We start from the raw sequence: 13,094 nt of genomic DNA, 5'->3' as shown, positions 1-13,094 counted from the left end.
TTGTCGGTTGACCCATTTGACCCTTTAGACCCGGGGCTGGGGTGTTGCTCTACCTATGGGTGTTTCCTCCTGCTCGCTGAGTTCGCTCATCCTTCCAGAGGTCTCGTCAGCTGGAGATCTCTCGTGGTTGGGCAGCGCCACCCCGCCGAAGGTGTCAGAGATCTGCGCCCGGGGGTCAGAGCCTGCGATGAGGACGTTATCCAGAGCCCAGTCGCTTTGGTCTGCACCCTCGTGCTGAGGCTGCCACCAGCGCACACGCACTCCCTCCTGACGGGCAGCAGGGGGCAGCAGCACATTCACAAATCTGGAGGAGAGACACACAGAACATGCAGGATTAAAAAACTCCATGAAGGAGAATATTATTCACATTTTATTGAACACAATCCAAACCTCACACACTGCATCATTCTGTCACACACATTCTCATCACTGCGCCTAAAGACTCACCCGGGTTTGGTGTAGAGATCGTAGAAGATCTCTGTCAGTAGATGCCAGTTGATTCCTCCGTTCAAGCTGTACTCCAGGAGCACACCCTGGTTACGGTTGCTAGGTGGGATCATGCAGCCGTACATGAAGTAAAACTGGATGAACTCAGCGTTTGTCAGGTTCAAGTCCACAGTCACCAGCTGACGACTGCAACTCTGTAACACACACACACATATGGTGAACAGGGTTGTGTTATTCATTAACTTGGATAAACCATGAAAGAAGGCAACATCCTGTATGTGTGTGTGTGTGTGTGTGTGTGTGTGTGTGTGTTTACCCCGCTGAAGTGCAGAGCAGCTCCAGAGGCCACAGCTCCACACACGGTGCTGAGCTTCCCACCGGTCAGCACGTGCCAGTGGCTGAGGGAGGGGGCTCGGCTGAAGCTGTCCTTCAGCTGGGAGGGCAGGGGGACCACGGGCTCATCGCAGTACTCTCCGCCCCACTCGGGGTCACACCTGAGAGGAGGGGCGGAGCCAGTCACCATCAATCATTTCAGTCTGATTCTATTGACGTTTTGAGATTGAGCCAGATCTCTTTACTTACACACAAGCGCTCTGCTGGCAGCGTCCATGTCCTGAGCACATATCTGGGCAACCGTCTCCGATATAGAGGTTATCCAGCGCCCACGTCTGCTGCTTGTCAAACGGAGCCTGCTGGTACCAACGGAACCTTGTAGCTGGAGACCTGTGGATCAGATTTCAGAAAACACAGTTATGTAGCATAAGTGTGTTTTGAAATGGAATTTGCCCACGGCCGTGTTTAGCCGCCACAGCTTTGTGAGCCTGACCTGGCGTAGGAGGGGATGGGCAGGGTGAGGCGCCCCCACTTGTTGAAGGTGTCAGAGACCAGCAGCCTCTGCAGGGTGTAGGAGGAGCAGTCGGGGCTGGTGGGCAGACAGTCTCTGACCAGGGGCTGCCAGGTCAGACCCAGATCCAAAGAATACTCCAACTCCACCGCTGGAGAGAAGGAAAGATTATACAGATTCACTCCACTGCAAACTCACAAAGCGGTCTAAAGGTCATACATTCATCTCTTCCCGCTCTTTGTTACGTACAATAACAGGAGCTGGTGACAGAACATGAGGCGGAGAAGTCAAACTGGATGAAGGCGTCCTGGCCCAGGCTGATGTCGGTGGTGACGGCGTAGCGAGTGTTGGACTTCTCGATGAAGGCGAAAGCGGCACCGTCGGAGCCACAGACGGGCATGCGGGTTCCTCCCGGGTGGAGGAGCCAGGAGCGGCCGTCGATGGAGGAGAAGTCGTCTTCCAGAGGTCCCCAGCCACTGGCACTGCCACCTACCACCACCTGGAGGAAGACGAAGATACATGTTGCCTCTAGTATTCAGATGTATTTCAGCTGGGCAGAGGTCCTTCTCCTCTCAGTCTACCTGGTCAATGACCCATGGGCTGTAGAAATGCCCGTTCTCAGAGGGCTGCCACCAGCGGAGGCGAGTGGAGGGCGTGCGGGCGCGTAGCGGGATCTCCAGGGCCACCAGGCGAGCTTGGTTGCTGCTGTTGCTGAAGAGGAATTCCTGCAGGAGTCCCCAGGTCAGACCTCCGTCCACAGAGAACTGGAGCAGCACGGGCTGAGAGCGAGGGTCAGGGGCCGCTTTACCACAGCCCAGTCTGAGGAAGAACTGAACAAACCTGGACCACACAGACATCAACACACACAAGAGCTTATTCATGGCAACCCGGAATGTACATGTTTGTTTAACAGTGTGTGAGTGTGTGTGTGGAGGCTGGTGTACCTGGCGTTTGACAGGTCCATGTCCTTAGTGACCAGCATGCGGAGACCATCCTCGCTGAAGAACAGATGGTTCCCACTGGACATTATTCCACACTTCCTAGATGGTTTACCTCCACTAAGCTGTCTGAAGTGCTCAGCATCCACAGCTCCATCTTTGTCCACACACACACACACACACACACAAATAAAAACAAACACACAATATGAATTCGTTCAAATCCATCAGTATGTTCTTGAACACATGACATCATAATATGGCCTGCTGTTATACCTTCAAAGTCCTCTTTGAGGAAGTCGGGGTTGGGAGAGTCCGGCTCAGAGCAGTCAGATCCAGAGAAGCCAGGATCACACACACAGTGTGCGCCGCCCACACAGGTGCCGTGGCCGTTACACATGTCCTGACACTGTGGTCCGATGTAGATGTTATCCAAAGCCCATGTGGGTGGAGCAGAGCCGGTAGAGAAGAAACCCTGGTACCAACGGAACCTCACTGACCTAATGGAAAAGTAAACAGAGGGCGTGAGGAGAAGAATTATCAGTGATTTGTTTTCATGAGTGGACCTGCAGCTGTGGAGGAGTTCTGTCTTTACCCGCACAGACGCAGCTTGCCAAAGTGGATCACTTCCCTTCGCCAGCCCTGAGTGGTGCCAGGGTAGTAGACACTGGCAGGGTGGAGCTCTGTGGAGCACAGAGAGGAGGGCTGGGCCCCACCGGCACACAGGGGAACCAGGAGATGCCATGTGGCTCCAAAGTCCCGGGAGAACTCCAGACGCACTGGGTGGGCAGAGGAGCTGTCAGCTGTGCAGCCCACATTCATCTGGAGAGACGTGAACACACATATGACATCAGTGAAAGTGACTTGGAGGAGTTTGTGTGTGTGTGTGTGTGTGTGTGTGTCTGTGTGTGTACCTCAAACTGGATGATGGTGTTCTCATTGACGTCGATGTCCCTGGTGGTAATAGAATGTTCTCCAAGTTCACTGGAGACAAACACCATGGACGATTCATCCTCCTCCCTGCACAACACACACCGGTTTGATTATTGATTATAGAAGTAAAGAATACAGACGATCATTGGCACTGCCACCATCTTAAAAGTGTCGCCTGCTCTTACAGGCCGGTCTTCTGGTAGGGACAGTACAGGCCGGTGTTTCCTCCAGGGAAGAAGAGCCAGTTGGACTCGTCGGGGCCTTCCTCAAAGCTGTCTATCACCACAGGGGGGTTGTGTAAAGTGCTGCCGTCTATGATGAGGTCATCGATCACCCACACCTCCTCTTTCTTACCTGGAAGGGACAAGAACATGTTCATGTAATCACTGTAGGAATTTGACCTGTGGATGGAGGGACGGTCAGCAAATCTGTACTACTTTGGTGTGTGTGTGTGTGTGTGTGTGTGTGTGTGTGTGTGTGTGTGTGTGTGTGTGTGTGTGTGTGTGTGTGTCTGCTCACCGCTGTTGTACGGCTGCCACAGTCTGAAGCGGGTGGCGTTGGTCTGAGCGCTGGCTGGCAGCGGCAGGTGGAGGAACAGCGTGTCGGTAGAAGTTGGGAAGTAAAACTCATCCAGCAGGAGCCAACTGATTCCTCCATTCACAGAGTACTGCAGCAGCACTGAGTGAGAACGCTCAGGGACCCCTTTGGTGATGAATTTGAAGGAGAACTGTATGTAGAGCGTGTTGGTGCAGTCCAGGTCTCGTGACACGATCATACGCAGGCCGTCCTACAAACACATCAGACACAAACTAGGTTTAACAACTTCAAACTGTGATCAAGCGTTGCTCTCTGTGTGGCTTTTGGGACTCGTACCCCTTTGAATATGAGGGCGGTGCCAGACTTGAGAGGCTCTCCGCTCAGCATTCCCTTTTCGGCTCCGTACACCTCGGGCCAGGTCTCCTGCTGCAGGTTCTCGTTAAAGTCCTCCCTCAGGAGAGACGGCAGGGGAGAAAGGGGCACACAGTGGGCTCCTCCGTAACCCTTATCACACCTTTGAAGGAGATTTGGAGCAACGTTAGTGGACGAGGAACACAAAACAATAATTGAGGGGAAAGCATATGACAGTGTGAAAGCTTTGATGACTTACACACAGCGTCCGTTGTCACACAGGCCGTGACCTGAGCACATCCAGGGGCAGCCAGGGGCTAGCAGCACATTGTCAAGAGCCCAACCTTCTGCTCCTGGAGTGAAGTGAGTCTGGATCCAACGGAACCGAGTCCTGGGGGAACTAAGGAGTTCAAAAACAGTTAGAAAGGAATATACAGTACACAAATATGATCTACCAACACTGGACATGAAGTTGCCACATGCAGACGTCCATGTTCCTGCTTACTTAGCAGCACTGGGCAGGTAGACGGTGATCCTCCTCCAGTGTTTGTACTGGGTGGAGGTGTAGATGGAGCTCTGGGTGTAGCCGGCGCAGCCTATGGCCGGGGGCACACACTCGGGCGTGATGAGAGCCCAGTGGCGGCCGCAGTCTGTGGAGAACTCCAGCCGCACGCCGTGTGAGAAGGACGTGGACTTGCTGCAGCCCATGCTCAGCTCGAACTGCAGGAAGGACGAGCCGGACACCTCAAAGTCCCAGCTCTCTGCGTACCGAGGCTTCTCTGCACAAAGAAAAAGGATGGAACAACACATTTTGACGCCTAAAAGTTCATTTAAGAAGAAGGACTGCAACTAATAGCTTCGACTCAGCAGTTTGTGTTGAGGGGTGACAACACACAGGTGCCACCGTCGGCGTTCTGTGCATTTTGCGGAGGAAAAACAAAGAGCTTCTGTTTAATAGATGTGCTGCCAAATAGCTCTTGCCGGGCGCTCTTAATGAACGGGCTGAGATGTAGTGTAATGTAATATTTGTGCAAAGTAAATCGGTTTGCAGCTTAATGCAAACATAAATAACAGGCCGGCTTTTCAATCAGGTTTGCCCTCATTAATAATGCAGGACCCCAGGGCGCCGCGGCACACAGGGGTGATTCAATTTCAGCCTGGTGTGTGTAATACTCTGATGTAGCGGCGCGGCCAGTTTATTGATATGGTTTATTTTAATGTGGATGAGTGTGTGTGTGACTATGCAAACAATGTATGCTGTGTTTATATTTGATACACTGTGCATGTTTATTGGTTTGTATTCTTGTATTATCGCGTGTGTGACTCACTGTCGATGGCCTCAGAGTTGAAGGTGAGCGCCGTGTCCAGAGACAGACAGTCCACCGTCACTTCTCCGCCCTGGATGCGGTACCAGTTGTGCCTCAGAGGGGTGGCGCCGTCAAACTTGTCGTGGAAACCCGTCCTGGAGCTGTCGTTCATACCGATCAGCACATCGTCCAGGGCCCACTGAGCCGAGTGTTTACCTACAGGGACGGACAGGGAAAGAGACGAAGACATGAGGACAGGCGGACAACAACATTACATAACACTCACTATCAAAAAACATCATATCAGTCATATTATTTGCCATTTGTCCGTTCATGCGCTCACCCTGCTGAGGCTGCCACCAGCGGAACACTGTGTAGGGAGTTTTGGCTTGAGGTGGAAGTTCAATGGTCACTACTTGGGGCTCCAGGAAGGAACTGAAGTCCAGCTCCCTCAGAAACTGCCACTGGACACCGTTGTTGGTGGAGAACTGGACGAGGACGCCTGGGGGGACGGAGCAAAGGGCTGCGTCACGGCTTACACACACCAAGGTGAGACAGTGGCGGTGTCTTTATCTGACAGACTGAGCCTTGAGCACTGCTGCAGGCTAAGACTGAACAATCTGCTGACTGGCTGACTGATGAGCAGAGTAGGCTTTGATTATCACTCAGAGGATACACAGAGGTGCAGCTACACAACTCTGACTGGATCACAAAGGCTCATCAGCTGATTAAAGACACAGCCTGAGGAGGAACAGATGGAGACAACAAGGGAGAAAGCGAGGCTGTAGTGTGAAGGAACAGCCACACGGGGGCAGCATAGATTGGTGATTACCTTCATTGCGAGAGCGAGGCCTGGTACAAGTGGGTCCCAAACTCTTGCTGCCAATTCGGATGTAGAATTGGACCAACCTGCATAGAGACGGTGATCAAACTTAATACGGTGTTTGACAAACTATCATAGATCAAATTAACGGTGTCATGATAGAATTTCCTGCAAGGGATCAATAAAGCATCTATCTGATCTGATCAAGCCCTCATGGCCGGTTGAGAGACTGACTCCCCCCCCCCTCACCTGGTGTTGGTGGTGTCTAATGGCACCGTGCGGGCTTCTCTCCTGCCAGCACTGCTGAAGTAAAGCGCCTTCCCCTCACCGATGGTGCCACAGCCCCCTCCGATTTGTCCCCCGCCCAGGACCTGCCAGAGTGGGCTCAGCTTCCCTTCAAAGCCCTCGGTCAGCTCGGTGGGACTGGCCACAGCTGGCACACAGCTGTCCTGTTCCACTGCAGGACACAAAGACAAACAGGAGGTTTGATTATGAGGGAGATAACATGAAGAGGCTGAGATTGTTTGTTTGTTTTTCAGCGTACCTGTGAATCCCATGTCGCAGAAGCAGACCCCGGAGATGCAGTCTCCGTGTCCCCCGCAGTGGTTTGGACAGGGCTCAGAGATGTAGACGCCGTCCAGAGCAAAAGCTGGGGCGTCTCTGTACACACTGCTCTCCTGGAACCACCGGAACCTTGTTTTACTGAAGACACAGTGGCAAGCGAGGAGAGGAGGAAGATGTCAGAGAGACACTTGCAGACATTGAAAACATACTGTCAGCATCAGCCTGTAGGCCGGTTACCATAGCTACCTGGCTGCGACATTACGCGGTACGACCACGGTGATCCTGGTCCACTGCTCGTAGTCTCCCGTGTTGTAGACGCTGGGCTCTCTGAGCTCACGGCCGCTGCCCTCACACCCCCCTGCACCCGGGGTACCTGGGTAACACCCCTCCTTCACCAGGGCCCAGGTACGGCCGGCGTCATGAGAGTACTGCAGCAGCACCGGGGCCGACACGCTGAAGTCTGACTCGCAGCCGATGTTCAACTGATAGAGGGAGGAAAGAGGGTGAGGGAGCAGATCGCCACGACATTACAGAATCATTTCATTGATTCAGTATTCCTGATTCTATGAGCGGACCCCTGTGAGTACCTTAAACTGCAGGGTGTAGCCGGGGCGCAGGGCCAGATCCCTGGTGACCGCCACCCTGTCCCCGTCTGAGCGTCCAAACACCATGGCAGAGGGCGTGGGGGCACAGAAGCTGTTGTTGCTCTCCTTCTCCATGCCTTCGTTACCCAGCATCAGCCACACACTCATCTGGTTCAGAGGGTAATCGAACGCCGGCTTCTCGTAAAAGTTCTGTGGAGACACGAGACGAAAAGGAGGTGAGAGCGACATCACTATTCTACACTGTGTGTTCTGGGAAGTCTCCCAACGCTTCCTGACCTGTGGCAGGGTGGGGTTGGCCATGGGGATGATGTGCTTCTCCCGCTCGGACAAAATGATGATGTCATCGATGGCCCACTGGTCGTAGCCGTCCCCAGAGTGGAGAGGCTGCCACCAGCGGAACCTGGTGGACGGCGTCTTAGAGGACAAAGGCAGCTCGTAGTGGACAAAGCTGAGGACGAGGGGAAGAGAATAAAGTCAAAATATCTCTTAAACCATCACATGAGCTCATACTGATCTATAGATGGATAACATAGTCAGCGGTTGGAGGCAGATCTAGTGTGCAGGTGAGGAAGATGAGTTCTCTCACCGAGGCTTGGTGAAGTCAGTGAAGTACATCTCAGCGATGAGTCCCCAGCTGATGCCTCCATCGTTACTGTACTGCAGCAGCACTCCCTCCTCCCTGCTGTCCGCCTGGTTACACTCCGCCCAGTCTCCGCCCACACGCAGGTAGAACTGCACAAACTCCGCCCATTCCGTGTCCAGGTCCCAGCTCACCAGCTGTCTCAGCCCCGCCTGACACACACACACACACACACACACACACACACACACACACACACACACACACACACATTGTGTTAAGCAATCATCACACGCTCGGCAGAAACTCTCAGATTCTAAGTCATGGCTGGTTTCTCTACCTTGCTGAAGTACAGTGACGATCCCGATGAGACGACCCCGCAGCCCAGGTCAGGAGACATCACCTCGCCACCGATCACCTCCTGCCACGTGGCCAGCAGTGCATCCTGGGACTCAAAGTCAGACAGGACGCTGGAGGACAGCAGGGAGGACGGCTGGCAGTCTGTCCCAGAGAAGCCGTCATCGCATCTACGGGAGGAGACGGAATGAAAACACACAGTGGCAATGATACAAAGCATTAAAGTGTGTGTGTGTGTGTGAAGGCTGACCTGCAGTGGCCATGGTCACACCAGCCATGTCCGTGGCACATGTGGGGACACTGTTGACCGATGTAGATGTCGTCCAGAGCCCACTCATCCTGCTCTCCGTAGTAGTTTTGGATCCAACGGAATCGTGTGGCGCTGGACCTGAACACAGAACATGAACAGTAAGTACGCATACGTGTCCATTAACATCAACCTATGAGGTCATCCTTCAGTCTGCTGATGCTAAAGTCATATGGATAAAGATGATCAAAATATAAAAGATTTGTGGATTTAGTGTTCCAGCCTGCACAGAGGAACCTTGTCTGTGTGTGTGTGTGTGTGTGTGTGTATGTGTGTCTCAGCGCTTCTTGCTGCATGTGTGCCGGTGACAAATTGGAGCAGCAGCAGCGTAGATAACTCAAGTATATTGAGTATTATACGGCCGGTCCGTCCCTCGGTCTGACCCCCGACGACCTGGACCTCCGTCTGATCACACGGAGACACACCGGGAATGTTTTACCGTCATTTGCTGCCCTGACCCCCGTGACCTCACATCACACACAGGAGGATGAGATTAAACCACCTGTGTTTAGGGAAGCTGGGGCACGGAATGAAATGGGGGTGGAGGTCAGCGTGTGTGTGTGTGTGTGTGTGTGTGTGTGTGTGTGTGTGTGTGGGTGTGAGAGAGGGTTTATGTGATTATCAGAGTGGATGTGCATGCGTGTGCTCATGGTATTATGTCGGTATTATGGTCATTTCTGGAAATATTTCATGATATATATTTCAGTTGATATGAGTGTGCGTGTATTTAACATCACAGGGTTGCATGACCTGATGTTAATCGCTTTAGAACAGAGCCGAGCGGCGTCACTGTCCTCCCGTTCACCTCTACATTACACACTATGGGGCTTTACTTCCTGTGCATTGTGAGAGTTGAATGCAAGAAACAGGGCATCAAACTCCTCCTGCAGGTTGTTGTGATATTGGCGGTTCAAAGCGCTGCGGTGTGTGTTACTCACCACGTCTTCTGAGGCAGAGGCAGAGTGATGCGTCTCCAGTCTTTGAACTCAGAGGGGTGGTAGACGCTGGGAGATGTGAACTCGGAGCAGCTCGGCATGCCGGGCAGACACGCCTGGAGAGATGAATCAAAGGTGTTTTATTATTACGCTTGCAGCAGTAATTACAGGTTTCACATTGATATACAATCGAGCTCTGCTGCTGAATCGCATATACACAGTGAAGCTCCGTCGACCTCACACGCTTAGGATGTGGCTGTGAAAGGTTAAAGCGGGATTAAAGCATCTCTGACCTTGGACACGAGGGAGTTAGTTACATTTTGCACTTGGCAGATGACGACGCTCACTGATGAAGGCCTCGTTACTCTGGATTCAATTCCAAAGGCAATAAAACTCTTGGCAGATACTTTGGTGCATCATGAATATTTATAAACCAATTGTGATCAGTGGAATCTTGGTTGGCATCACAGGAAGATAATCATCTGTGCTGATTCAAGTATTTGCTCCTACTGGAATGATAAAAAGTCATTGGGATCATTTCTCATTGGAAACAAATCGCCGTATTTAAGTTTTCTTACAGAGGCTGTAAGGGGGAAATCAATATTCATGATCATAAATAAATGATATGTTTCCTTGTCTTTCCCCTGGATGACTTCTACAAGTTTTGGTGTGTGACAAACATCAAAGGCAGGAGCTTGAATCTTTTAACATGGCAGAACCAGGGCCGATCCGTGTTCCTGTACCTCTTTGACCAGGTGCCAGGTGAGGCCGTGGTTGGTGGAGAACTCCAGGCGGACCTGCGTGTCGATGTGGGGGGAGGGCTCGCGGCCGCAGCCCATCACCAGCGAGAACTGCAAACTGTAGGAGGCGCCGATCTGCATGGACTGAGTCTCCACGTAACGGATGCTGGAGCCGGGGCTGGGCTCGCCGGAGAAGCTACAGGTCGACACCAGGGGGAGAGAGAGTGTGTGTCAGAGGGGGATACACAGTGATTTAGAATACAGTGCGTGAATAATGAACCCGTCTCCCACCTGAGGGTCCAGTCGTGCTGACAGTAGGGCTGAACATGGCCCAGGTAGAAGCCCAGGCTCTGGGTGACGTCCAGCACGTTGCTGAAGTCAAGACTGATGGTGTTGAACAGCACAGAGGTCATGCTGATCTCGTCCAGGGCCCACACGTCGTGGCTGCGGCCCGAGTGGTACGGCTGCCACCAGCGGAACTGCACGCCGAACTTACGAGCGCCGGCGGGCAACTCCACCGAAACGATTCTGATCGAGGGACGGAGGAGAAGAAGATGAAGAAGAATAAAGCTCAGATCTGAGGGAGAAGAGACTGAAATGTGAGGACAGTGGTGAAGATGTGAGAGATGCCAAACACTCCAGCTGGACTTAGTCACACACACACACATACACACACACACACACTGATTGCACTATGATTCAGCCTCTAACATACAGCAGCTCTAAAGCCCACATCGTCACGTTTGTTTATGTGATCATCATAAACAAACACGTGTACTTTCAAACCTTGAGGACAAACTTATGCAGAGTCTGAAGCAATGCAGAGGGACAATAGAACCAAACATTAAGAGCCCAATATTCCACTTATACGTCTATACGGGCCCTGCAACTGCATTCCTTTATACAAACACAGGCCCTGACTCATTGCTCTCCGTTGGCCTTTCCCGTCCTGATGAAGAGCTCCCAGGCCGACCCGGCGCTGCCTGACTCCACTCCACTCTGTCTTCATTACACACATAGATGGCACTAACTGACTTGGATGAGTCCCAAAGGCTTAAACCTTCAGCACGCCATTAGCAACACAAATGTGTTTGTTAATGGAGTCGCGGCGTCTCTATGGGATCGCGGTCTCACACACACACACACACAGAGAGAGAGAGAGAGAGAGAGGGGAACACACACCGTGGCTCGTGGAAGCCTTGGTAGGCGTAGTGCTGGAGCAGAGTCCAGGTGATGCCGTTGTCGGAGGAATAATGCAGGAGGACGCCCTCTCCTGGCTGGTCGGGGGCAGGACAGGAGCTCAAGGTGCTGCGACTGCCCAGGCGGAGCGTGAACTGCAGGTACCTGTGGAGGAAGAGGAGGAAGAGGAGGAAGAGGAGGAAGAGGGGGAAGAGGGGGAGATGAGGTGAGTTGTGGTGCCATTTGGGGAGAAAGTAGTTGAGATGGGAAAAAAAGACAGAAGGAAAGAAAGGAGACCAGTTGATAAATGAGAAGAAAGAAAAGTGAGGCGACCAAGAGTGAGTTCAGGGAGAAGGGGTGAGAGAGTGGGGGAGGGGGGGTGAGAGGGCAGATAAACAGACACTCGGGCAGAGCGTAGAGGTGGGAGGAGGGAGGCAGGATGATGGATGAAGTGATTAAATGAATGAGGACACGATTACACGAGAGGTGGAGGAGGAAAGAGAGAAGGAGAGAATGCGTCAGAGTCAGAGTCAGAGTCAGAGTCAGAGTCAGAGTCAGAGTCAGAGCAGTTTTGTCTTCTATCGTCTCTCACTTTGTTTTTTGGCAGACATGTTATTGTCTACACTGATGTAATATTTATAATCCATTCTATCCTGGGCCTCGGGCTGCCAGTGGCCCCCTGGCCCCCCCCCCCTCCCGGCTCTGTCTGTCTGTCCTTGGCTTGGCTCTGTTTCATTAGGGGTGCAGTTTGCTCTCCCGGGCAGCTGTTCACTCAATCAGCCAGGAAACTGGCATTAAATACGGCCATCAGGTGGCAAACTGAGAGCCGCAAAAGGCATAATCAATCTAACACAGATGCCATATCTAACTTCACCGCTTCCTCTCTCTCTATTCCTCTCCCCTCTCTCCTTTCATCCCAGCCAAAGTCCTCGCCGTGAGCACCATCCATCTCCCAGCACGGCCACAGGGAGCAGAGGGCGTGATTGACAGAGCAGGGCGGAGAGCCGAGCGGCCGGAACATTTGCAGTATCAATCAGAGCAGACGACACCTGATGAAGGATAGGCCACATTCCTGCCAAGACGCCAATCAACTGATGGCGAAATCAGGAGAATCAAAATGTCGTGTTGTAAACAAACAGAGCGTCCTGGCTTTAAGACACATTTCTGTTCTGGAATCCCTGTTAGTTTGCGATGTTGCTCACTCCAAATGTCCCACAAATGTCCCCTGTCTCAGTCTGTGTCATTACCTGGCCTGGGAGCTGTCCAGAGGGGCGGTGATCAAGTGTCTCCTGCTGTCCCGGTTGAATACCAGGGCCTTGCCGCTGGCCAGCACCCCGCAGCCGAAGCTGACCTCGGCCCCCCGCAGAGAGGAGAAGCTGTGGTAGGAGGAGAGGCGTGGGCTGGAGAAGCCCTCCGAGAGGAACGCCGGGAACGTCTGAGAGGCCAGTTCACAGGCCGGACCGCTGAAGCCTGGGTCACATCTGGGAGACAAAGGGAGGGTGGTGGCAAAAGAGAGGAGAGGAGAGAAGAGAAGAGAAGAGAAGAGAAGAGAAGAGAAGAGAAGAGAAGAGAAGAGAAGAGAAGAGAAGAGAAGAGAAGAGAAGAGAAGAGAAGAGAACAAAACAGAAGAGAGGAGAGGAGAGGAGA

The 13,094-nt window shown here is 52.6% G+C and overlaps 1 protein-coding gene across 2 annotated transcripts in view; it reads right to left on the bottom strand.

The window, feature by feature from the left end:
* The window catches only part of reln (reelin), a 74,521-nt gene that overhangs the window by 8,576 nt on the left and 52,851 nt on the right, over positions 1 to 13,094 (bottom strand). For both annotated transcript variants that reach the window (XM_076170589.1, XM_076170597.1), the window contains exons 18-49: positions 12,695 to 12,928; positions 11,451 to 11,612; positions 10,560 to 10,796; positions 10,272 to 10,464; positions 9,532 to 9,644; positions 8,537 to 8,674; positions 8,270 to 8,456; positions 7,936 to 8,141; positions 7,626 to 7,797; positions 7,332 to 7,538; positions 6,991 to 7,226; positions 6,725 to 6,882; positions 6,430 to 6,637; positions 6,190 to 6,266; positions 5,701 to 5,859; positions 5,379 to 5,573; positions 4,556 to 4,829; positions 4,310 to 4,450; positions 4,036 to 4,213; positions 3,682 to 3,949; positions 3,348 to 3,516; positions 3,144 to 3,249; positions 2,825 to 3,051; positions 2,506 to 2,729; positions 2,236 to 2,386; positions 1,873 to 2,131; positions 1,541 to 1,790; positions 1,274 to 1,442; positions 1,030 to 1,170; positions 764 to 941; positions 448 to 641; positions 54 to 304 (exon numbers count right to left, since the gene is read on the bottom strand). In XM_076170589.1, coding sequence (XP_076026704.1) covers positions 54 to 304; positions 448 to 641; positions 764 to 941; positions 1,030 to 1,170; positions 1,274 to 1,442; positions 1,541 to 1,790; positions 1,873 to 2,131; positions 2,236 to 2,386; positions 2,506 to 2,729; positions 2,825 to 3,051; positions 3,144 to 3,249; positions 3,348 to 3,516; positions 3,682 to 3,949; positions 4,036 to 4,213; positions 4,310 to 4,450; positions 4,556 to 4,829; positions 5,379 to 5,573; positions 5,701 to 5,859; positions 6,190 to 6,266; positions 6,430 to 6,637; positions 6,725 to 6,882; positions 6,991 to 7,226; positions 7,332 to 7,538; positions 7,626 to 7,797; positions 7,936 to 8,141; positions 8,270 to 8,456; positions 8,537 to 8,674; positions 9,532 to 9,644; positions 10,272 to 10,464; positions 10,560 to 10,796; positions 11,451 to 11,612; positions 12,695 to 12,928 — 6,062 coding nt within the window. The remainder of the gene's footprint in view (positions 1 to 53; positions 305 to 447; positions 642 to 763; positions 942 to 1,029; positions 1,171 to 1,273; positions 1,443 to 1,540; positions 1,791 to 1,872; positions 2,132 to 2,235; positions 2,387 to 2,505; positions 2,730 to 2,824; positions 3,052 to 3,143; positions 3,250 to 3,347; positions 3,517 to 3,681; positions 3,950 to 4,035; positions 4,214 to 4,309; positions 4,451 to 4,555; positions 4,830 to 5,378; positions 5,574 to 5,700; positions 5,860 to 6,189; positions 6,267 to 6,429; positions 6,638 to 6,724; positions 6,883 to 6,990; positions 7,227 to 7,331; positions 7,539 to 7,625; positions 7,798 to 7,935; positions 8,142 to 8,269; positions 8,457 to 8,536; positions 8,675 to 9,531; positions 9,645 to 10,271; positions 10,465 to 10,559; positions 10,797 to 11,450; positions 11,613 to 12,694; positions 12,929 to 13,094) is intronic.

Source organism: Genypterus blacodes, unplaced genomic scaffold, assembly GCF_046128005.1.
Source record: "Genypterus blacodes isolate CSIRO-AG114 ecotype Tasmania unplaced genomic scaffold, CSIRO-AGI_Gbla_v1 ptg000015l_1, whole genome shotgun sequence".
NCBI lineage: Eukaryota > Metazoa > Chordata > Actinopteri > Ophidiiformes > Ophidiidae > Genypterus > Genypterus blacodes.
Note: the sequence above shows the minus strand (reverse complement) of the source record. Positions and strands in the feature narration are given on the sequence as shown.